Source organism: Pelodiscus sinensis, chromosome 6, assembly GCF_052426305.1.
Source record: "Pelodiscus sinensis isolate ZL-2025 chromosome 6, ASM5242630v1, whole genome shotgun sequence".
Taxonomy (NCBI): domain Eukaryota; kingdom Metazoa; phylum Chordata; order Testudines; family Trionychidae; genus Pelodiscus; species Pelodiscus sinensis.
This window is the reverse complement of record NC_143057.1, coordinates 64,080,306-64,103,182: the sequence shown is the minus strand read 5'-3', so window position 1 is coordinate 64,103,182 and position 22,877 is coordinate 64,080,306. Positions and strand designations below refer to the sequence as shown.

General features: G+C 38.1%; 1 protein-coding gene across 10 annotated transcripts in view; it reads right to left on the bottom strand.

The window, feature by feature from the left end:
* The window catches only part of PJA2 (praja ring finger ubiquitin ligase 2), a 74,749-nt gene that overhangs the window by 42,475 nt on the left and 9,397 nt on the right, over nt 1-22,877 (bottom strand). For 2 of the 10 annotated variants that reach the window (XM_075932036.2, XM_006128890.5), the window contains exons 2-3: nt 9,289-9,489; nt 4,101-5,157 (exon numbers count right to left, since the gene is read on the bottom strand). In XM_075932036.2, coding sequence (XP_075788151.2) covers nt 4,101-5,157; nt 9,289-9,487 — 1,256 coding nt within the window. In that variant the 5' untranslated portion in view covers nt 9,488-9,489. Of the gene's footprint in view, nt 1-4,100; nt 5,158-7,263; nt 7,422-9,235; nt 9,490-9,879; nt 10,125-12,656; nt 12,792-22,877 lie in introns of those variants that run through there. The other 8 variants (XM_075932038.2, XM_075932035.2, XM_006128892.5 and 5 more) reach the window with 8 other exon arrangements.

The following is a 22,877-nucleotide window of genomic DNA, read 5'->3' as shown; positions in this document are numbered from 1 at the left end:
AGGAGACTCTGGAAGAATTCCACCACAATTTCAACAGCTTCCACCCCACCATCAACCTCAGCATAGACCAGTCCACATGGGAGGTCCACTTCCTGGGCACCACGGTACAAATAAATGATGGTCACATAAACACCACCCTATACCGAAAACCTACAGACAGCTATGCCTACTTTCATGCCTCTAGCTTCTATCCCGGACACACCACACGATCCATTGTCTACAGCCAAGCACTAAGGTACAACCACATTTACTCCAACCCCTCAGTCAGAGACCAACGCCTACAAGATCTTCACCCAGAATTCTTGAAACTACGATACCGATACAATGAAGTGAGGAAACAAACTAACAGAGCCAGACGTGTACCCAGAAGCTTCCTACTACAAGACAAGCCTAAAAAGGAAACCAACAGAATACCACTGGCCATCACCAACAGTCTTCAACTAAAACCTCTCATCATAAGTGATCTACGACCCATCCTGGACAACGATCCCTCACTTTCACAGGCCTTGGGAGGCAGGCCAGTCCTCACCCACAGACAACCCACCAACCTTAAGCAAATTCTCACCAGCAACTATACACCGCACCATAGTAACTCTAACTCAGGAACCAATCCATGCAACAAACCTCGGTGCAAACTTTGCCCACATATCTACACCAGCGACACCATCACAGGACCTAACCAGATCAGCCACACCATCACTGGTTCATTCACCTGCACATCTACCAATGTAATATATGCCATCACGTGCCAGCAATGCCCCTCTGCTATATATGTCGGCCAAACTGGACAATCTCTACGTAAAAGAATAAATGGACACAAATCAGGTATTAGGAATGGCAATGTACAAAAACGTGTAGGAGAACACTTCTATCTCCCTGGACACACAGTAGCAGATTTAAAGGTAGCCATCCTGCAGCAAAAAAACTTCAAGACCAGACTTCAAAGAGAAACTGCTGAGCTACAGTTCATCTGCAAATTTGACACCATCATTTTAATATTAAACAAAGACCGTGAATGGCTAGCCAACGACAAAAGCAGTTTCTCCTCTCTTGGTGTTCACACCTCCACATCAGCTGCTAGAAGTGGGCCTCACCATCCCTGACTGAATTAACCTCGTTATCTCTAGCCTTATTCTTGCCTGCATATTTATACCTGCCTCTGGAAATTTCCACTACATGCATCTGACCAAGTGGGTCTTTACCCACAAAAGCTTATGCTCCAATACATCTGTTAGTGTATAAGGTGCCACAGGACTCCTTGTCGCTTTTACAGATCCAGACTAATATGATTACCCCTCTGATACATAATTCCAGGATTGATTTTGCAGTGACCACTCATTGCTGGTAACTAAATTCTTGCTATAGAAATCTGCTAGGTCACTGTTAACTTCCAATAAATGGAAAGCTATGAGAGTCATTTCATACTGACAGTCTGAAAATGGATGACTAAGTGAGTTCCTGCTTGTTTATACAGTGTGTAGCTGATATGTTGCATTCCATGATCTTCACCACTGTCTTTCAAAGGACTCGTAAGATCACTTTATAAGCCAACAAGCTGACTCTCAGTTTCATATTCATACATAGTTTCAGATTGTTCTGAGACCGGGAAATGTGCACTTACAGGTGGTCCATATCAGGGATGTTAAAATATGTTTATTTTTGTAAACATATAACCACTGGAAAATTTCAATGGTTACATGTTTATACACGGGAGGCTGGCAGAGCTCCCTGCTAGTGCCAGCTTGCCCCCAATCACCATGCTTCTGCCTCTTATACAGAGGCAGCAACATGGGGAAGTTGTCTTGGTGAGTGCCAGTATGCATGGGGAGCCGGCTATTAAGGGGCTCACACCTCCCAGGCGGCTGCACTGCCTGTCAGCCATGGGGAAGGGCAAGCCCTTTAAATAGAAGCAGCTGAAAGGGCTCACGTGTCCCAGGCAATGCACTAGCAGTGAGGCTCGGAGCAGCAAGGCCTTTAAATAGTAGTAACTGAAAGGGCTTGCAGCTCCCGTCTCCAGTTAACGTGATGCCTTGGAGCCATAGGGGAGGCATAAGCCCTTTCTACTCCTGCTATTTAAAGGCTCCATGCCTTCCATCCGAGGTTCCTCACCTTCCAGGGCTGCGCGTAACCATTTCAAAATTTTTTGAAGTGGTTCCCACTCAAAAATTATTGCACACTCCTGCTTTAGAAAGATCTTCAAGCTTGGCTTTTCTGGAGCCAGGCCCACTTTGAGACTGCTCCAGAAGATGGAGCTTCAGCCTCACGTTCTTCAACTTGCAGATGCTTTCAGAAAAGGAAAGGCAGACAAAGTACCTGGTTTAATGCAAGACTCTCTCAAGAAAAGTTACTTACTGTACCTGTCCTTAATTTGAACTAGCCCACTACTAGCCTGCAGTTTTGAGCCACTTGTGTTAAGAGTCCATACACAAGGTTATCTATGGGAAAATAGTTGTACAGGAGCATCTGCAAGCAACTTCTGTTGGACAAATGCTAGAACAGACAAGATAGTTCTGAACAACTTCAGAGTGCTTGAAGTATCATTAGAGAAAATTAGCCAGACCTCAAGTATAGTGAGTCAGCCATCAGCTAGAAATCCATCTTGCTGCCATGTTCAGCAGATGCCTCACCTTTTATGCTCAACTATGGGAGCGTGAAGCCACAGGGGACACATGCACAGCCTTAACAGATGCTATTTAAAAACCCTCATTTCACATGCATGAGGCACATCTGTATCTAGAGTGGGACCTACACAGACACACAACTGAAGAAGAATAACCGTTAGAGGTTATTCCCATCCACCTTCATATTAGTATTCCTCATAAATCCACCCAAAGGCATTATTTAAAAGGCTTGACCTTATGAATCCATTTTATAAGGCCTTGAAGATTTTATTCCCCCTTTCAATCAGTACTTCTTGCAATATTTTAGTTACAAGAATTTATGCAGGTAATTTTTTATACAGTATAGTAAATCCCTCATAAGTGGTAAAAACATGAACTGGTAAATGAGTCTGGCCAAGGAGCATAAAGTAGTAAAAAATTACAAGGCCAATTATATATTGAGAGAGAAGATTAGATCTGTGGTTCAATGCACTGAAAATTGCAATTGCTTTCCATTTCCATCTCTGAAAAAGATGTGTCATTTTGGCCATGTTGCTTCTTTGGGTAAAATTATGAAAAGCACTTAAGTCCCATTCACTTTTAATAGAATGAAAATGCTTTTGAAAAAATGTTACTCATAGTCACTCAATTCTTCATCTGCAACATGAGGATAATACCTACTTACAAGGAGCTTTATGAGCCACACTCTGATGGTAAAAAATGCCATGTGTGGCTCACAAGCAGCCGTCTGGCCACCCTTTTATATAGGTTACTACAGAGAACTTCAAAAATGTCTCTTTATATTAGTGTTACATAGGCTTTCAAAAACAAAAAGCTTACTCCACCCAACTGCATTCCCACAAACCAATGTTCAAAATATTTTCTTTTGGAACGTAGGATGATAATCCATGTTTCTGAGGAGTCTCCTGGTATGTGGAGATCTTCATCTTACAGTACCCTTTGGGCTGAATGCAAAACGGACACATTAAAGCATAGCAAGAATGTCAGTTTTTCAGACATCTAAAACCAACTAATTCAATACACAATTTGTAGCAGCTAAGCCTCTCTCTCTCTGCATACCCTACATATCTTGTAAAATACATGCTTCTTCATCAGGAAATTACAGATAGTATTTACTTGTCATTATTGCAGTAATCTCTATCTACAAATTGCAGTATACAGAAAATGATACTTCAAGGAAGTTTTAAGTGATCAATTCTGACAAGTACAAATACTTTATACATTAATGGAAAGAAAAATGGTTGGTTAATAGTTTATAGCATTAAAAATCTCTGTATGAAATATGGCCTTTCTGGCATTCAGTACAGCAGCAGGTAATAAAATATCGCACCACAATTTGAGGAAGAAAAAGATGGTAACTCATGACAAGGTACTCAACATGTACTCATTTGCACTACCACCCCATATTTAAAGTTATTCAAGTTAGTACATTATTTTTACCACTTAAGATGATACATTAATGTAGGTATTAAATCTCACCTGTCTTCATCTTTACTGGAGCTAGGTAAATTCCTGGTGCAATCTTCAAATTCATCCCAGAAAGCACTATCATCTAGAACAGTTGTTTTTTCTTGAATGGTTACCTTTTTTTTAAGATCATTTTTTGTGTTCTTTTGAGCACTTTCATAGTCTCTTGGGTCAAAGAACATACTGGAATTCATTTTTTCCTTGCTGTTTCTCAAGATACATCCTCCACTGCCTTGCTGTAGTTCCAAAATTTCACTCCTTCTAGTATTGCTTTTCTCTTCATCATCACTAGTAAGCTTTTTTCTATCCAACGGGTTTGTAGCATTTTGTTTTCTAATTTTAGGTCTCACTACCAGTTCAGGTGAATTTCCTTGGTCAGTCTTGTCGGCACTGATACCCAGTTCATTACAAATCTCTACAGATGCCCTTGCAACATCAGCTATAATTTTTCCCTGTTGTGTTTCACAATTGGCACTACCACTTATATTTTTTATTACAGCTTTATCTTCAGCAGATGATTTCTCAAATACCCTATTTTGAAGGCCAGAATCCAAGTCTATGATAGACTCTCTCATTGAAGGCACTGGCCCTGGTTCTTCAAAAACTTCTCTGGAAGTACAGTGATTAAAAGCAGATAATTGTGATTGTATGCCACTGAACGACTCTACCTCTTTCTCCAACTCAGAAAGCATGTGATCCAGAGTTTCCTGAAATAAGCCTTCTTCCTCTTTTGCTAAGGAAAGATCAACTTGTCCACCGTCGTCCTCTCCATCACTGCTATCTGGCTCATATGAGTCAATATTTACAAAAGCAATTCCATTCTGACCTTTCAGATCACTACACTTGCCAGAAATATACTCTGAACAGTCCTCGGGAATTTTATCAGGATTCATACTGCTTCTTGAAGTTTGGTTGCCTTCCAGATTGTAGCATGCTGGAGAATATGGTAATGCGTTTGTCTCGACTGTTTGCCTCAATACAGTTCTACAAACAGGAACTTCTGATCCACCATTCTGTAATGAAGGCTCGTCTGATAAAGCAGAGCAAACTTGAAGCAATGGACTGGGACCTTCATAGACAATTGCAAGAAAGAATACATTGGGGTGATCAAACTAGATATAAAATTTCTCATTAACAATGCTGGCTCATTAAAAAGCTGGCAGTTGACTAGAACAAAAGTGCAATTGAATGATCAGGTATAATTTACCACAGGTGGGCTTATGTACAGCAAATATCTGTGGTTGCATTTATTAACTAAGCCCAAATAAACAAACCTAAATGATACTATTTCAGCATCACTCAGAGAAGAAAGACTACGTGTCCTAAGACAAAAACACATTTGCAGGAAGCCTCTTTAAATTGCTTTCTCACAATGGAAGTTTGGGATGAGAATTATAGGAATTTAGCATGTTTCAAAATTTAAGAAAATTAAAAATGTGCTGCTAATGATAAGACTACCCAGATACTAACTGGCTAAAATGCACATTCTGCAAGGATTTAAAAAAAGTCATTTATTAGTACTATAAAAATGGGATTTTTGCATAGGCGTATCTTTTATTAGCAAGCAAGAATGTCAGTCTTGATTTACAAGGAGAAATTAATAAGTAAATGTAAAAGCTCCAATTGGCAACAATGATTTTCACTGCGGTTAGGTTTAATAGTAAAAGTGAGGCTAGACTCCTTTGATGGTAACATGATAATGAACATCAAGAATGGCAGACTTTGAGAACTGAGGGGGAAAAAACTAGAAAAAGGTTGAAGTAGTATAGCATCCAGTTAGTTTTGAAATGAACTGGGATCCAAATCTTCAGAAGTTTATATATTTTTCCACACCTCTGACTGGTGCACATGCAAATCAGGCTTGGCACATTTATATTCAAGTTAGCAATGGAAACCTCAAGATGCATGGAAAACTCAGTGAGTGCATTTAATGAATCACTGTGATATACATATATGCTTTCTGTGCTTCTATCTGAGAAAAGAGTTTTGAATAAAGAAGAATGAAATATGCATGGTTAAACAGATGTACTCCTGTATATTCTTTTTAAAAAATATAAGGAGTGATACAAATAGATAAGGTGTAAATTGTAAGAAAAAAAAAGCTCTCACTAATTAAATGTTATGCAATGTGAAAATACATAAGCAAACAAGGGAAATGTGGTCCAGAGAAAATTACTATAACGTCATTACTCAACTGATTGAAAGAGTCCTCAAAAAGTACTGATCAGTGGCTTGTTGTCAAATAGGGAGAGCATATCTAGTGGAGTCCCACAGGGATCAGTTGTGGGTACAGTACAATTATGCTATAATTTAATTAAGTACTTGGATAATGAAATAGAGAGTATGTTGAAAAAATCTTCAGATGACACTAAGGTGGGAGGGAATAAAATCATCTTGGAGGACAGGTTTATAATTCAAAATGACCTTGGCAAGTTGAATTGGTCTGAACAGAAGGATGTAGGATGGAAATCAATAAAAACAAGTGAAAAGTACTTCACTTGAGGAAGGAAAAATAATCAAATGCACAAATCAAAAAATAGGGAATAACTGTCTATATAGTACAGGTAGTCCCCGGGTTACGTACAAGATAGGGACTGTAGGTTTGTTCTTAAGTTGAATTTGTATGTAAGTCGGAACTGGTACATATTGTAGGGGAAACTCTAGCCAAACATTTGTCCAGAGCTCAGTTTTATTCTCCCACACCTCACTGCCCTCAGTCCTTTATTCTCAAGCTGAGGTGTCTGCTGATAAAAGCCGCTCCGCGTCTCCCTGGTCTGCTGGGGGGGGGGCGGGGGGCGCTAGCTTCGCGTCTCCCTGGTCTGCTGGGGGGAAGCAGCTAGTGCGGGGTTGCCTCACCCCATTTGTAAGTAGGGATCCGATGTAAGTCGGATCCATGTAACCTGGGGAATGCCTGTATTGCTGAAAGACTCACAAAGTTATAGAGGACCAAAACGGAGTAAGAGCTGTCAATATGATTTAGTTACAAAAAAGGCTAATATGACTCTGGGGAGTAATAATAGAGTATAGTATGTAAGACACAAAAGGTAATTGTCCTGCTCTTCTTGGTACTGATGAGACTCCAGTTCTAGACACTGCAATTTAAGCAAGACAGGGACAAACTTGAAAGAATCCAGAGGACAGCAACAAAAATAATAAAAGGTTTAGAAAACCTCACCTGTGAGGAAAGGTTGAAAAAAGTGGGCCTGTTTACTCTTGAGAAAAGAAGACCGAGGAGTCATCTGTTAAGTCTTCCAATATGTTAAGGGCTGTTAGAAAGGTGATCAATTGTTCTCCATGTCCACTGAGGGTAGGACAGGAAATAATGGGCTTAATCTACAGCAAGGGAGATTTAGGTTAGATATTAGGAAAAACTTTCTAACCATAGGGTAGTTAAGCTCTGGAACAGGCGGTCAGTGGACTCCTCATCACTGGAAGCTTTAAAAACCAAAGTTGGATAAACACGTGCCAGACATGGGCTAGATTTACTGGATCCTCCCACAGTACAAGGGGCTTGACATGACGACTGCCCTACATTTCTATTATAAAAATTAAGATAGATACTTGGGATACTTGTATCATATAGGATTCAAATTTCTGCAGTAACTTGTATTTAGGTGGCACAGATAATGTCACCTCTAATTATAATCGTCCAATATTTTTGTTTCTCTCTTAAGTGTTGTCTGAAAATAGACATGGCATGTCAGAATGGATAAGTTGATAGCCCTTTCATTTCTGGAACAGAATGATGTAGTTTCTCCACACTAGAATTTGGGCTTATATGTCATGTTGTTGCTGCAATATTGAAAGGATACTGTACTGTTAGAATGACCATCTTATAAGAAACATTAAACTGAAGCAATTTCCATCTATCTCTTGTGATTGTTTAAGTTGATATTGAAGAGGGCATGGAATTTACCAGGGAAAAACACCTATGTTTTGGTCAGTACTCCCAGTATAAAATGAGACTCAGCTTGGAAATATGCAAGCTCATACATCTAGGAATAAAATAATCCAAAACATAAATAATCAGTGACAGGGAAAAACATGTAAAGTAGATATGTCAAGAAGAGACTTAAGGCACAGCACATGACTATTAGACATAAGTTTAAAAGACAATAAAGCAGCAAAAAAGTCAATGAAATTTTGAGCTACATCTATAAACAAGTCACATCACTGAACAGGGAAGTAATATTTATTTTACCATCTACCGCCTCTGAATACCCAAAAATGTTAAATGTGGCCACTTTATTATAGTTACAAACTAAAGTGAGTTGAGACAAAAAAACAATAAAAATAGTCATGGGATTAGCACTGATTTACCAGATAATTAAAATGAAAATAGGGTAAATATTTGCATACAACTGAACATTTAAAAGAGGTATACAAAAAGGTGAACAGGAATTTCTTAGCATAATAAAAAAGGTTTCATGAATAATGGAATGAAATTATGTGAAGATTTTACAAAAAAGTGAGGGTTTTTTTGCTTGTGGAATCGTCTCTTAAATGTTCCCATTACTTGGAACATTTAAGATTAGACTTTTAAAAACATGTATTACTCTACAATAGACTCAAAAGGGAAAGAACTATACACATGATCTAACCAGTCATTTTGAATTTCTAGATTCCATTATTCTAAAATGCTACTTTAACCTCATGAACTACTGATGAAGTTAAAAATTAGCATACAAAGAAAAACTGAATATTCATGGGAACAAAGGGAAAATAATGACCATTTGCTATTTCAATATTTCTTTTTCTCCCTCATTTTTCTTCTAAATACTCATACATTGTCAAATCATTTTCGGGTGTAACTCTGCTCAGTCAACTGACTTACATGATGTAACAATTTGGCTCATTTGTTTTGTTTTCTAGTTCTATTTGAGGCAGCATATAAACACTAGGTATTTTCCTCTTACATGGGAATTAAAGAATATGGTAAAATTAGTAAATATGGTAAAATTTCTGTGACTTATTTAAGGTTTCAATTACATATTTTATAAGATTTTATTAAACCTCTCGTTATGGTACTTTATTTTCTCAATTAAATTTAAACATTTCAAGATAAATACCACTTCTCATTAAACTTCAATATTAAGTTTTTTGCTTAAGAACATATGAATTAAATAAAACATTCTCTACATTTATACCTCCCTTCCCGCCAAAAGGAAAATGTCTCTGTTTGAAATTACAGAGCACGCACATAAGGACTTCTCTTTTTGAACATCGTCTAATTCTAATCCTTCACATTCTCCATTCTGTTGGCTTGAATTGCTGTCTTGATTCATCAAAGATGGTCTAAAACTGACGTACGCATGTCTCCTTCCATATCTTCTCCCTGTAATGGTCTGATATCCTCCTGCTGGTTTGGGCCAGGAAGGTTTGCCAGCTTCTTGACCCATTGCTACAAGAGATAAAGCAGGAAAAACTGAATCCATTAGATAAAAGTGATGAGAAAACAAAATCCATTCCCTCCCCTCCACGCTTTGATGCAAGGTAGATTTCTTTGAGTAAGCAATCATTTTCCACTATAAATTTCCCACTTTTCCTCTTTAAAATGTTCAGGTGCATGGTCATGAAGATTTTTTTTTTTAATCTATGTATATATTCACCCATATACACACAATCATAAGCCCATTCGTTCATATGCCAACCTCTGCCCCTTCCCCAAGTTAAAAAAAAACCTGTAAAATCACAATGACCCTTCATAAGCCAACTCTATACTGACAGTTTGCAAACTTCCAGTCTCAGCTTGTCAGAACAAGCCACTGGCATATCGGAACATTTTGTTTACCTGGAGCATCTGCAGGCATGCAGTGCTGCAGCTCTCATTCTCTGTGATTCACCATGTCTGGCCAGCCGGAGCGTCAGGAAGTGGTAGCCAGCACATCCCTTCGCCCGCGCCACTTCCCATTGGCTACGAATAGTCAATGGCACTCACTGGGAGTTGAGCTGCTCTGTGCCTGCAGACACTCCAGGTACTAAAACGTCCCGGCACACCAGTGGTTTGCCCTGCTGGGCTAGGAACTCACTACCTCCCTTAAAGTTAAAAAAAATAGTAAAATGCAATGACATAAGCAGATGTGTCTTTACAGCGTCATTTTTTACCAAAAAAATTGGCTTATGATTAAATATATGGTAATCAGTCAAGACTAACAACTTACATTTTAGTTCTTTTGATGCTAATGGCATATAAAACTATACTTAATCAGACTTTTCTCCTTATTTTAAATAATATTTATTGATTAGAGTCTGTCAGGAAAAAAGAGACTCTGCAGTAAATAAAAGCTTAAAAAACTAATACTAGGCCAAATTAATCTCTAGTGTAGTTCAAAAGAAAATCAGGAATTAGAAATAGGGAATAGAGAAAAAATTACTGTAAAACTATCATTCCTCAGCCTTTTCATATCTCTGTATGACATGAATGCCTCCATCTAGAATGCTCAGCACCATAAAAATCAGAGGGTGATTATTTGATAAGACACCCAAAGCACTGCAGAGCCCAGGAAACTCTTTTCAACTGTACATGTTCCAAAAGATTATTTTTCTGTGAATTTTTCCTTTAAAACTTTATTTATCCGTTTAAATTTTTCCACATTATCAATCTTATAAATTAAAATAGGAGTATATATTAGGGTAATGTTGTTGCTCATAAGTCAATAAGGAGAAATAAATATTTAAGGCACGGGAAAGTGGGGAGGGAACTTGTTATCTTCAGAATGGATGGAAGCACCAAAGACCGCTTTAATTCAGACTTATTTAGAACATATACAGGTTGAACCTCTCTAGTCCAGCACCCTCGAGACCTGACTGGTGCTGAATCAGAGAATTGGCTGAACCATAAAAGGTCAATATTGTGTAGCTGCATTATTTCACTGGTTCCTGGGCACTTAGAGGACTTATGGAGGGAAAACAGAGCTAAATACAAGCACAGAACACTTACGACATGTCTACACAGCTAAAGTCAAAATAAGCTAAACAACTTAAGCTATGCAGTTGACACAGCTCAAGTCGAAATAGCTTATTTTAGCTTTTGGCACGGTCTACACAGCAGGAAGTCCAAGAAAGAACACTATTCCTCCGACTTCCCTTACTTCTCGTAAAATGAGGGTTACAACAGAGTAAGATGTCCTCCAGCTTGACATTATACCAAAATAAATGCTTGTAGTGTAGACACAGACTATGTCATTTCAGAATAACTATAGTTATTCTGGAATAACACTGCTGTGTAAATGTACCCTTAGAGCCAGGACTGGTGGTTGTACACAAATTTTATAGACTGTGGGAAACTTGGCCACATCCATGATAATTGGACATCTGGCTAACTAAAATCATGCCAGGCCTTGGATATTGTCAGACCAGAGAGTGCCGAACTAGAAAAGTCCAACCTTTACTTATTTTTCAGAAGAAAACATGAAACAGCTTTGCTGAAAGAACAGTCTACATTTATTTAATGTAGATAAAAAAGGGTTCAGAAGTTACAGTAGCACACTAATCAGAAGAAAAGTTTATATAAAAGTGTCAGTTAACTTAACATTTTGTCATAAAGGTGTAATATATGCTACACAATTAGAATTAAGAAAAATGTTAAGAACAACCGAAGTGCACATCCAGTATTTCTTAAGTGCTGATTTAAGAATTGCCTCAAAGAGAAAAAAAAATTTACTTGCATGAGCGAGGTCAGACAACCACTGTCAAAGGGCAAAACTGAACACTGCACAACCCACTCAAAGAAGTTTTACCACAAGCTCAAATACTGTTGGGCTTATTTTTAACTGTAACAACACAAAAGTTAGTTACTCTCTGGTTTGGGAAAAATATCAGTAGCCAAACCACATTTTCTACAATAAACATTACAGGGTAGTAATGGATTCTTTGCTTTAGGTAACTTCACTAAGCACAGCCATGCAAGGTAATAATCTATGTGATATCTTAGTATGGTTAACAAGAGCAATGCTAAATGAGTCCTACTGACTTTACCAAGAAGATACAGTTGAAGGCATAGGAAAAATGCTGATATAGTAGATAATACAAAAGTTTCTGGTGCAATGTTAATTTCAGATGCAGTCTGCCTGTGGTAGAAGTGCTGGCATTCAGTAATTTCCTCAATTAACGTAATTAAAAGTCTAGTACTTCAGAGGTTCAACGCTTTCTTTGAGGGTCAACGTAAGCAATTTTTCTAGTCCATAGGTCATCTTTAACTTGGCTGGTTAGTCAATTAACACTAGCTTTTGTAATCTTGAAAGTCAATAAAATGTCAATGGGGCAAGGATGAGAAGGAGATTAGTGTTTCTGAGAGCTCACATTCACAAACAGTAAATATTTTTGTAGTTCAAATGGAAGTTTTATTTTTTTCAAGCTTGTTTAAAAATCATGCTTAGTTCAGTGAACACAAGCAGCATAAAGTTGTTTGTTTAAACATACAATGCCACTGATACCAGGGAGAAAACATATGCACTCAAGCAGTTTTTCCACTACCAAAGTTAGTACCTCTATAACGTCAGTCAGGAATGGTACAAATGCATAGGTAGTAGCATAAATATTGAGAAGATTGAATGCTGGTGTTTTTACCTCTTTCATAAAAACCCGCATAGTTGCTGATGTGTGTAAAATTTTGCCAACCCAATTACACCAAAGGAGGCAATTCTTTTTTCCCCCAAGCACGATGAAGCCAGAGGCTGCACTTAGGAAAAATGTGGAGAGACGAAAAAAAAAAGAAAAATTATATTTTTTCCTGGTGCTTCTCTCAACTAAGATATCACCCTTTAAAACTTTTATTTGAAGAAATGAATATAGAACGACTATTATAAACTAAGGACTACAGCTTCTACTAAAAGCTGTAGATATGTCAATATTCTCAAAAACGAACTATTGATTTTAAAGTGTAATCTAGGTACTAGAAGTTTTTCTGTGGAAAAAATGATTCTATTGTTTTCAGTATTAAAAGTCAAACTTTTAATAAAATTTACGTTGAACACACACACACAGCGCATGCAAAGTAAATATTAATGGAATAATTTCATATAAATTAGGAACTTTGTTACAACGCATCTATAAAGCGCCTTAAAGAAAAACCAGGTTGAGCATCAATTACAGATTGATAAATATAATATACTATTCAGGTCAGGTTGGGAAAGATATAAATTTGGAAGACACTGGGAGATTTTCTTTCAATTTAAGGACTGCTCTTGTGTTTGAACATCATCTTTAAGAAAGGCATTATTGAGTTTGGATCTTGTTACCTGTGCTTTTTCTGACAAGTTATATAAAGCAAACAACATATTAAATAAACTATTTAAATAAGGAATCATTTTATTATTTATGCTTCATTACTGAAGACATTATTTATGCTTCATTAACGGAGAGCCATTAGGAGTGACCTAGTCTCACTTTGGAGCAGTATTTCAACTTACATATACTTTAATCTACGTTAAACTCATATCAAGTTTCATGAGTTTTATGAGAATTCCTGAAGACAGAGACAGATATTCAGGATAATTTCCTCTGCCTATTTTTCAGAGCTGAAGTGACTTTAGCATTCAGGGAAGGTACTAAATCAGAAGTCATGGAAGCTGGGGTCCTCTGTTTATCTAGTGATGTGCAGCATGAACAGTGCAAAGAGCCAACTTCCCTATACTTTTCTCTTAATATGCCTTAATTCTGCTCTGTGATGGGCCTCTTCTAGGGATTACATCAGGCCTGGGCAAAATATGGCCCGGGGGCCACTTCCTGGGCTCTGGAGTGCAAACTGTACATTCTAGGGATGTTGAATTTAGATTAATCAGCTAACTGAATAGTTGATGCAACATGCAGAGACTATTCGATTAGTTGATAAAGGCCCACGGCCCCAGAGCTGTTGTTGCACTTCAAAGGCAAAAGCACTGCAGGGAGCACAGAGCCAGTGGGGGATTCAACATTCCCCCATTGCTCGCAGGCCCCACGCAGCGTGCCACTTTGAAGCACCCTTTCTTTTCCCCTCCACCTCCACCTTGCTGCCTCTTTCTGATAGAGGCAGCAGGGGAGGAAAGGAGTGATTCATGTCTCAATTATTGAATAAGCATTTGCTTATCCAATAGTCGTTCACATCCCTAGTGCATTCTAGGGAAATGGAAAGAAATATTCCCTCGTCTCTGACCATGGAATATCAAATAAGACATTCTGTGACAGGCTCATTCTCAGAGGAAGAGTCAGACTGCATTAACTGATAGACTCTAGTGTAGCTTTAACAACAGATTGATATTAATTAATAAGTTACCAATCTTTTAGATCATAGTCATCAATAAACATTTGGTCTTCCCAGAGCTACAGAATCAGGAATATCATCATCAGTATCATTAGAATAACAAATCCTAGAAGCACAACAAATTGCAGTACATCACAAGTCCATTTACTAACAAATCCATTACTCAGGTAAACAATTCCACAAGTACTACAATACAAGAGTAAACAGAGAGAGTGCAAAATGTTTACTCCTACAATTGGCACCAACCACTTATAGCTCACATTTCATATCGTCTGCTATGGGACCCTGAAAGGTTAGTTGTCTTATCTCACGGTCATCCTGAGGCTCTCTGTACATTCCTCCTCCATCATTACGCTAGCCAGGCAACATATTTTTACTCTGAGTTATGCTTATGCCTGCTAAGGTTCATGCATATGAGTTAGGATTTTAACCAGTTTTCCTTATTCCAATTTCTATACCACTAATTTATGGGTGCCCCATTTCTCACTGGCTACCCGCTTAAATTTCCCTTATTCTCATTAATACCTGTCAATGTATTACCATAGCATCTTGAAGTTATTACAGAATCCCAAAAAATGTTATCGGGCATATTGTGATATTAACTAAGACATTTCAGCATATTTTCCAGAGCATTGTCAGTTTCCAGATTAGCAGCACTTAATACATCTTCTACTATAATCTTACACTTTATTGGTATAGGGTTAATGGGAAATATACTGCAATGTATCAGCTTTACATGCAACACAATTATATACATTAGTGGACAAACATTGATAGTGGTATTTCATTTTTAAATGGAGTTTCTAGTGGTTGGTAAACTGTTTTTAACTGGTTGTTGCCACTGGATGAAAACATGAATATGTTGGTGCTTTCTAATCTTTTATTCTGCTGGTGTGTACCTATCCATAACTTGGGATGGTTTATACAGTTGACAATTGTGGTTGAAAAAAAATAGGTATAGTATTACTCAATTGAGGCTTATTTTTTCGTATTTCTTGATATGGTGACTATATTATAATCCTTCCTGCCATACAACACAAACAATCATCATTATCACACTACCTTGGACAATTCTTTTTAATCCAATTTTCATTCACAAAAGTCTTGCTAATACTTCATCTGCTCTATCTAATAACTTATTCATGTTTGTTCCACTTAGGCCTTGTCATTACTAATATCAATTAAATGCATGTTCTTTCTAGGAATTATTTTAGCTGTAATTTCAACAGCAGTATTGGTGCAAGAAAGGTTATGGGTACTTCGTTTTGTTAATTCTTGACAGTCTGGGTTACTAAGGATAACAATTTCATTTTCAAACATAGGTACAAGAAAGATTATCGTATGTATTTTTGGCATAAAACAGAAATTTAGAATTTTGACGAAACACATACTATGACCATTATAAACTAATCTTTTTTATTTGTAACTCCACAATATTGCCCCTCTCCACTGTAGGTTTCATGCTTCATGGGATATTTCCATTTGGTCAGTTTCATTGGACATGACACTGTTGCTGAGTTAGTTTGCAGTACATTTCGTAAGTACCCTTTTGCCTGGCCACACAGTGGGGGTTTGTTACTTCATACGCATTACACCAACAAATCCACTGATGCCCTGTCAAAAGGAACAGGAAATCTGTGGGACAAACCATGTTTGGGGACTTGTCTGCATCTTCTCCAGAAATATACAACGCCTGATCCAGAAGCCAGTGAAGTCAATGGCAAGATTCTCATAAATTTCTGTGGCTCTGGGTAAGGCTCATAATACAGGGTTTGCCATTAAATGCTTTTCAGTAATAGGAAAGAACGCCTCCTAAAAAGTCCATTATTAGACTTTTGTTAACACAAAATAAAAGGAGTTTTGGTTTAAAGGAGTTTTATTAGCACAAAAGAAAAGAAGTTGAAGTGTAAAAGTAGAGAAAACTTGCTTCCTTGCTAATAGGCAGGAACCACATTTTCCCTGAAATGGTTTGTCCAGAAAAGGTTATTTTTTTTCCCTTCCTGTCAAAGAAGATTATTGTAATACAAGTTTCCCCTATTTACACTTTCAGAAAAAAATATTTCTATAATCCAATATCCTACCAGATTACATTAACACATTTCCTTTTCCTCTTCTTAGCAGGTGAAACTCCATTTTGATGAACAGAGATTTTTAGTACCAAGTGACAAAAAGAACTTAAAAAAACATAGAAATGCTCCAATATCAGATTATCAGTACCCTTATAAACACTGTCGCATTACATTTCTAGAATGTCTAACACAATTCAAGATAAATATAGGCTAAATCTCTCTACTCCAGCAACATCTGTGGTCCATCATGATTTTAGTTAGCCTGATGTCCACTTATCATAGTTGGGTCAAGTTTCCCACGGTCCCATAAAATTTGTTTACACACACCAGCCCTAGCTTCCAGTCTTCTTTGCTGTTATTTAGCTCTAATTTACCTGTAAATGTCTTCTAAGAGCCCAGTAAATAATAGAAGTGTTAATAATGCTACTAGACAATATTGATTTCTCATGGTCTGTCAAATTCTCTGACTTGGCACCGTTCAGGTCCCAAGGGTGCCAGACTGGAGAGGTTCAACCTATGGTCTATATATGTGATGCAATCAAGTTACGTGAGCTCAGCATTTATCGTCAGTGTTATTAAATACATGAACATTACATTCATCTCACTGCTTTCCTACCGCACATTTTAACCCCAAAGTACAAATTCACAATCACTGATCATTACAGTTTTTCTCCCCTATGATTAATTCATTTGGCAGTCATGCACTTTTTATCTAAGTGAACTGCAAAATAATTGAACTTTTGTATAATCCTAAATTTGTCCCAAAATAATCACCAGAGAGACTTACAATACATCTTTAATAGCTCCGGGAAGAGAACTGCATATACAAATTTTCAACTTCAGTGTATATAAAAAAAACCTCTTGCTTCTTAAAAGCTGGTAGAGTCAGTAAGTGCAAAAATATTCTGTAGGATTTTTGCATTTATAAAGCAAAATTACTCAGATTAGAAAGTGAAACATTTTAGACTAAACCTGTTCTATTATTCAGGAAAAGAAAGGCGATTAAATAATTGAAGTACTGAGAGCTTTCAGAAGTAACTACTGTGCATATACAATAATTATGATGTCTAAATATAGACTGGTTTTGGTTATCAGAAAACCAGTCTACATGTTATAAAAAATTCTAAAAAAGAAAAAAAATGCAGAGTGGGCTGCCCAGCAGTCACCACAGAGGAGCTGTACAATTTGCTAATTTGGGGGCAGCCATAACTGCTCTCAAACACTAGCTAAGTTTTTGGTGCTTTGCTCCTTACTCCAATTCTGACAGAAGAATTCTTTTATAAACAAAAGATTAAAACTTAACTAAAGTGTGCTCAACTAGTAATTCCTTGCATGTTGCTTTTGCAACTGAAAGTTAGATAATAAATGGGGACTGAAGTGATGGATGCATTTTACCTAAAAAAAAAAAATAAAAAATAAGACTCCTGTATGTAAGATGATGTGTTTTTAATTGTCCTCTCTCTTTTCCCTATCATTCCTACGTCTGCTATAATAAAAAATTAAACAACACTTAGCTCTCTGGAAAAGGAACTTTGTCTTTTTAAAATCTACATAACAGCACATAGTATGATGATGTTATATATCAAATATATAAAGGAGAATGTTTGTATGTTTGTGCTCTAATAACTTGGACACTATAAGAGCTACCGTGACCAAACGTTGCATGGGATAACCTTTCATCCAGGAAAAGATTTTAAGGTACTTTTGGACCCGATTGGGCCCGAGCTCAAGCTGTAAAAATAAAGAAGTAACCAGCCACGCTGCGCGAGCCGCCCCACCCACCCTAGGTTCCGTGCCCGCCACCTGCAGCCCCCAGCGCCATCCAGGACTTGCCCCTTCCTGCCTGCGAGGTTACATAAGTGACGCTCTTTCCCCCTCTCCCCTGCATTGGCACACAGTGCCCAGACCCCCACGCGCACAACAGCTTGGGCACCTGCCTGCCCCCCGCAGCACCTGCAGCCCCGGGCGTGAGCTGGGGCGCCCCTCCCACGTGTAACCTCCCCTCCACCCGAGGTTGCTCCCCCCCCTCCAGGGATGACGCAGACCTATATTTTAATCCCTATAAAAATCAGTGCAACTTTTCTACCGTTCAAAAAAAGATAATGGACTACTGTTTTTCTACATTTTGTTCCTCCAGTTTCCCGAGCAACGCCGGGTAACTCCAGCTAGTACTTACTGATATACTGAACTAGGACTCAGGAGACGTATATTCTATTCCTGGCTCTGTCACGGTCTTCTTTTGTGATTTTGAACAAGTCACTTCCCTTTCTCTGTGTGTACACATGTGTACGTGTATGTGTACACACACACACACACACACACACACACCCCCACCCATCTGCCTGTCTTTTGTATTTAGACTAAACTGTTTGAGGTAGCGATCATCTCTCACTACCTGTTAGTATAATGCCTAGCAAAATGGGAACTAGGATTGCAGTCAGAGCTTCTAGGTAATACCACATTATTTAACAATTAAAGACACATTTCTTCCATTGTAACAGTTTGTGTTGAGAGATTATAATCAGTAAATTAATATTTCATATCCAAGAAGGCAAGTTTTAGACCCTGACCTGATCTACACCAGAAAATAAGTTTGGCTTAACTACTTCAGTCAGAAATATGAACATCCCTGAGTTGCATAACTAAGCTGATTTAAATCCCTGCATAGACAACACTATCTTGATGGAAGAATTCTTACATCCACCTAGCTGCTACCTCTTGGAAGGGCAGATTACCTATGCTGAAAGTAGAATCCCTTCCATCAGTGTAGTATAATCAACACTGAGGCTTATAGTAGCACAGTCTTTTAACCATAGAGAAGCTCCCACAAACAGCTTCACCCAGGCAAATGAAACTATCTTCCTTGAAAACCAACATAAATGCTCACCAAAAAGCAATCAACTTGATGGGTCAGGTAGATATTTTCAGAACAAGCTGTAAAGTGCTATAGCCAGTGGTTCTCAAACTTTTGTGCTAGTGACCCCTTTCACATAGCAAGCCTCTGAATGTGATAAATACATTAGAAACACTTTTTAAAAAGTATTTAACATTATTAGAAATGCTGAAGGTGAAGCAGGGCTTGGGGTGGAAGCTGACAGTTTGTAGTCTTCCTCATAACAACCTCACAAACCTGTTTGAGATCTCCTGTGCTCTACTTTGGCTCAGAAATAGGGAAAGTCATTAGCATACAAGTAACCCGACTTTGGGATGGAAAAAAATCTGAACATGGGGAAAGAACTTTCATACAGCAGGTTAAAGACAGGACTTGCTCTTAGAAGACAATCTGATTTATTCCCTTACCTACATTAAGAAGGCATAATCTTGTTCAGTTTATAAAAAGGGTAGCTCTAGATATGCGAAATTTGTTTTAAATTCATTTTCTGTTTTGAACAGATCTTGTTTTAAGAAATTATATTGTTGTGCAGTTTCAATCAGTGTCACCAAAGAGATAAATAGCCTACAATCTCAACAGAAGTGATAAAGATTTTGTGAGACTAAGCCATTTACTCCATCTCTGTCAAAAGGCCTGAACAGAGTTATCCTTCTACAATGAAGATGAGTTGCAAAAGGCTGTATCGCATACAAAACATGATGGGAGATGCCTTCAGAATTCAAGCAAAAACATGAATTACAGGTTGGTCATATTTCCCTCCCACTATCTTTCACTCCCCATGCCTACAACAGGCCTCTGCCATCTTTCTGCAGCAAGGTCTGAAGAAAGAAATGGGCACAGGGAAGGTTGGTTTAGATGTTGTAATCAGATCTTAAATTACACACTTAGACTTGCTCCTCCCACCACAAAGTCACATATTTTCTCTCAAGGGGAACTGATAGAGAAACATTTTATAGTATCTGTTACGGATGTAATAGTATAGTCAATTAATCCATTAACTACTAAGGTAAAGCTTATAGGTTAATGCTATAGACTACATGCATTTCCTCCACCACCTGCCAGTAAATTTTTAGCAAGCTGACCAGCAGCCCAACTAAGTCCTGACTCGCTTCGGGTCCTAGACCTACTCCCGCTGTGGCTCTGTATTTAAAGTGAATTATGAGCCAGGTGGACAGGCAGCCCGGCTCAGTTCTTGCTCGTACTGGATCCGGGAGCTCAGCCCCTCCCCTGTACAGGGGATGCTGCCACCCTGTGCTCCTGCCTCTGTATCAGAGGCAGCAGTGCAGGACGACAGGGAGCCAGTTTATAAACTGGCTTCCCTTGAGGACCAACTCCCACCTGGCACCCCACGCTGGAAAAATGTATGTATTAATACTCTACATGGAATTATGAATATTCAGATATTAGACTTTATACCTCTGTGTCTAAACAAATGGAAAATAGGTCTCTCCCACAAACAAGGGATCACCACAACTATTCACCGGTCTCCTCTGAAAATGAAGCATGGAGGAATCAAAACAATGGAAACCCAATTTACATAGAGAGGGGTGGGAAGCCCACACAAAGGGGAAAAATCTCATAAGGTTATCCAGCATCTTGAAACACAATTATTGGACTTAGGAAGATCTAAGCAAAGGCAGAAGTCATCTTCGACACCCATCATTAGACAAGTAAACAGCCCTGGCAAGCTGAGAAAGAGGGGTCCTTCAACTAAACAGAGGAGTAGGGGGAAGCCAGAAGTCTCTGAGAACTGCATATAGGTGGGAAACCTGCTTAAAGAAACATCATTCACCTAGGAAGATAAAAGGAACCAGAATCTTTGTACTTTTGTCCTGACTAAAGTGAAAGTCAGCCAAGGCTGGGAAGAAAGATTGTTGAGAGAAACCATCTTAAAAAAAGGCAGTACCTTGTTAGACTGAGTTTTATTCTTCTAGATATAGTTTCATTTGAAAGCAGGCTGGAAGCTACAGCAGTAAAACATTATAAGGCACTCAGGGCTGCAGGACAAATGGTGACACAGCCCCTTACTGGTCTTTATTGCACCTCCAGGCTGTGACACTTTCCTTCCTACCCACAAAACAGTAACTTTTGGAAGATCAGTTTTGTCCTTATAGACATTAAACTATTATCAAAGGACTTTCTTCATCTCACAAATATCTTTAATCCTTCTCAAATATATTTTAGATAAGCCTATGCATGAGAAACTCAGATGAATTTCCCATACTAACAAGAAGTCTTGACTCTCATAAATGTCAATAAGAATTTATGTAGACCATAGAGGGTTTATATTCTGACATCAGATTCATAATTTTGTTCATCTGCAATTATTCCTGTGGACAGAGTAACTCCTCCACTTCCACTATGTCTAGAATTCTTCTTTCAAAAGCAGTATTAGAAAACAAAAGATCCACTATCATGGTTATTAAAACAGTATGAAAGTTAGAATGGTACTGCTCTTCAGATTCATTTGCCAATATAAGCAAGCACTTCTCCCCCATGGTGACAATCTTTCTATGCACTTATATATGAGTTGTGAACCTCTACTGCTCTGGTTTCTAAGTGGAAAATAAGGACACAGTTTAGCTTTAATTCTTCAGTTCTCTTCCACCTTGTAAGCACTATTCTACCATAAAGAGTATGCCATACTTTCTCTTGGAAGATGACAGGTATATTTCCTGTGACTTTTGAAATAAATAAATAAATGTCTTAATATAAATGCAAGAAAAGGTATCACAATTATTTCAATTTTATACGAAGAAGGCAACTTTCTCCTCCAAGTTGCTCCTAGAAAATGTATTTACTAAGAAATGCTATTTTAAAAAAATAATAAAACCACCTTAAGAAGTTTGAAACTACATAGGCACATGTACTTCACAAAGAACTACAGGGTAGTTCTTACTCTGCTATTTTTAAAATGCCTTTAAAACCCTTGTGTTAAATTACTATTCATCTAGTCTTATATTGTAGGCCAGCAGGTTCCCCTAAGCTGTTTGCTAAACTAATCTCTGAAGATTAGACCATTAATTCAGTCTCACATCTATTAACTCTGGTAGCATTTGGAATTGTAAAAATCTGCCTTATACTGTAACATTAAAAAAATTGTTTTGGTTTTGCAGTAAATTTTGAGAAGCATAATTATTACATTACTATTTATAGATTTGGGATTTATTACCGATCTCAAGAAACAAGTATAGTATATTTTCCTCAAATATACTGGACTCCTGACTGATATTTTCTCCTGAGCTAATTTGGGTCAAGAAGTCTGGAGGAGTACAATTAACAGACAACCTATCATATGTCTCCCTATAACTGCACTGACTCACCAGCGTGGCACTTCCTACTGGTCACACTGGGAATTAGTTCTGTCAATTGGAGAACGCCATCTTCTGGACAGCATCTTGCCCATCATTCTCCACTACCGCCACTATCTGGACCCATAGTGCCACCTCAACCACGGCACCCTTTTCAGGTCACTGCCCTCTGGCATTGCCCAGCACTCCATTCTTACCCCCTCCTGGAGGTGTCAGCAGTCACACCCAGCACTGTGGGCAACTGTAGCCCAAACTATATAATCTCTAGCACAACAG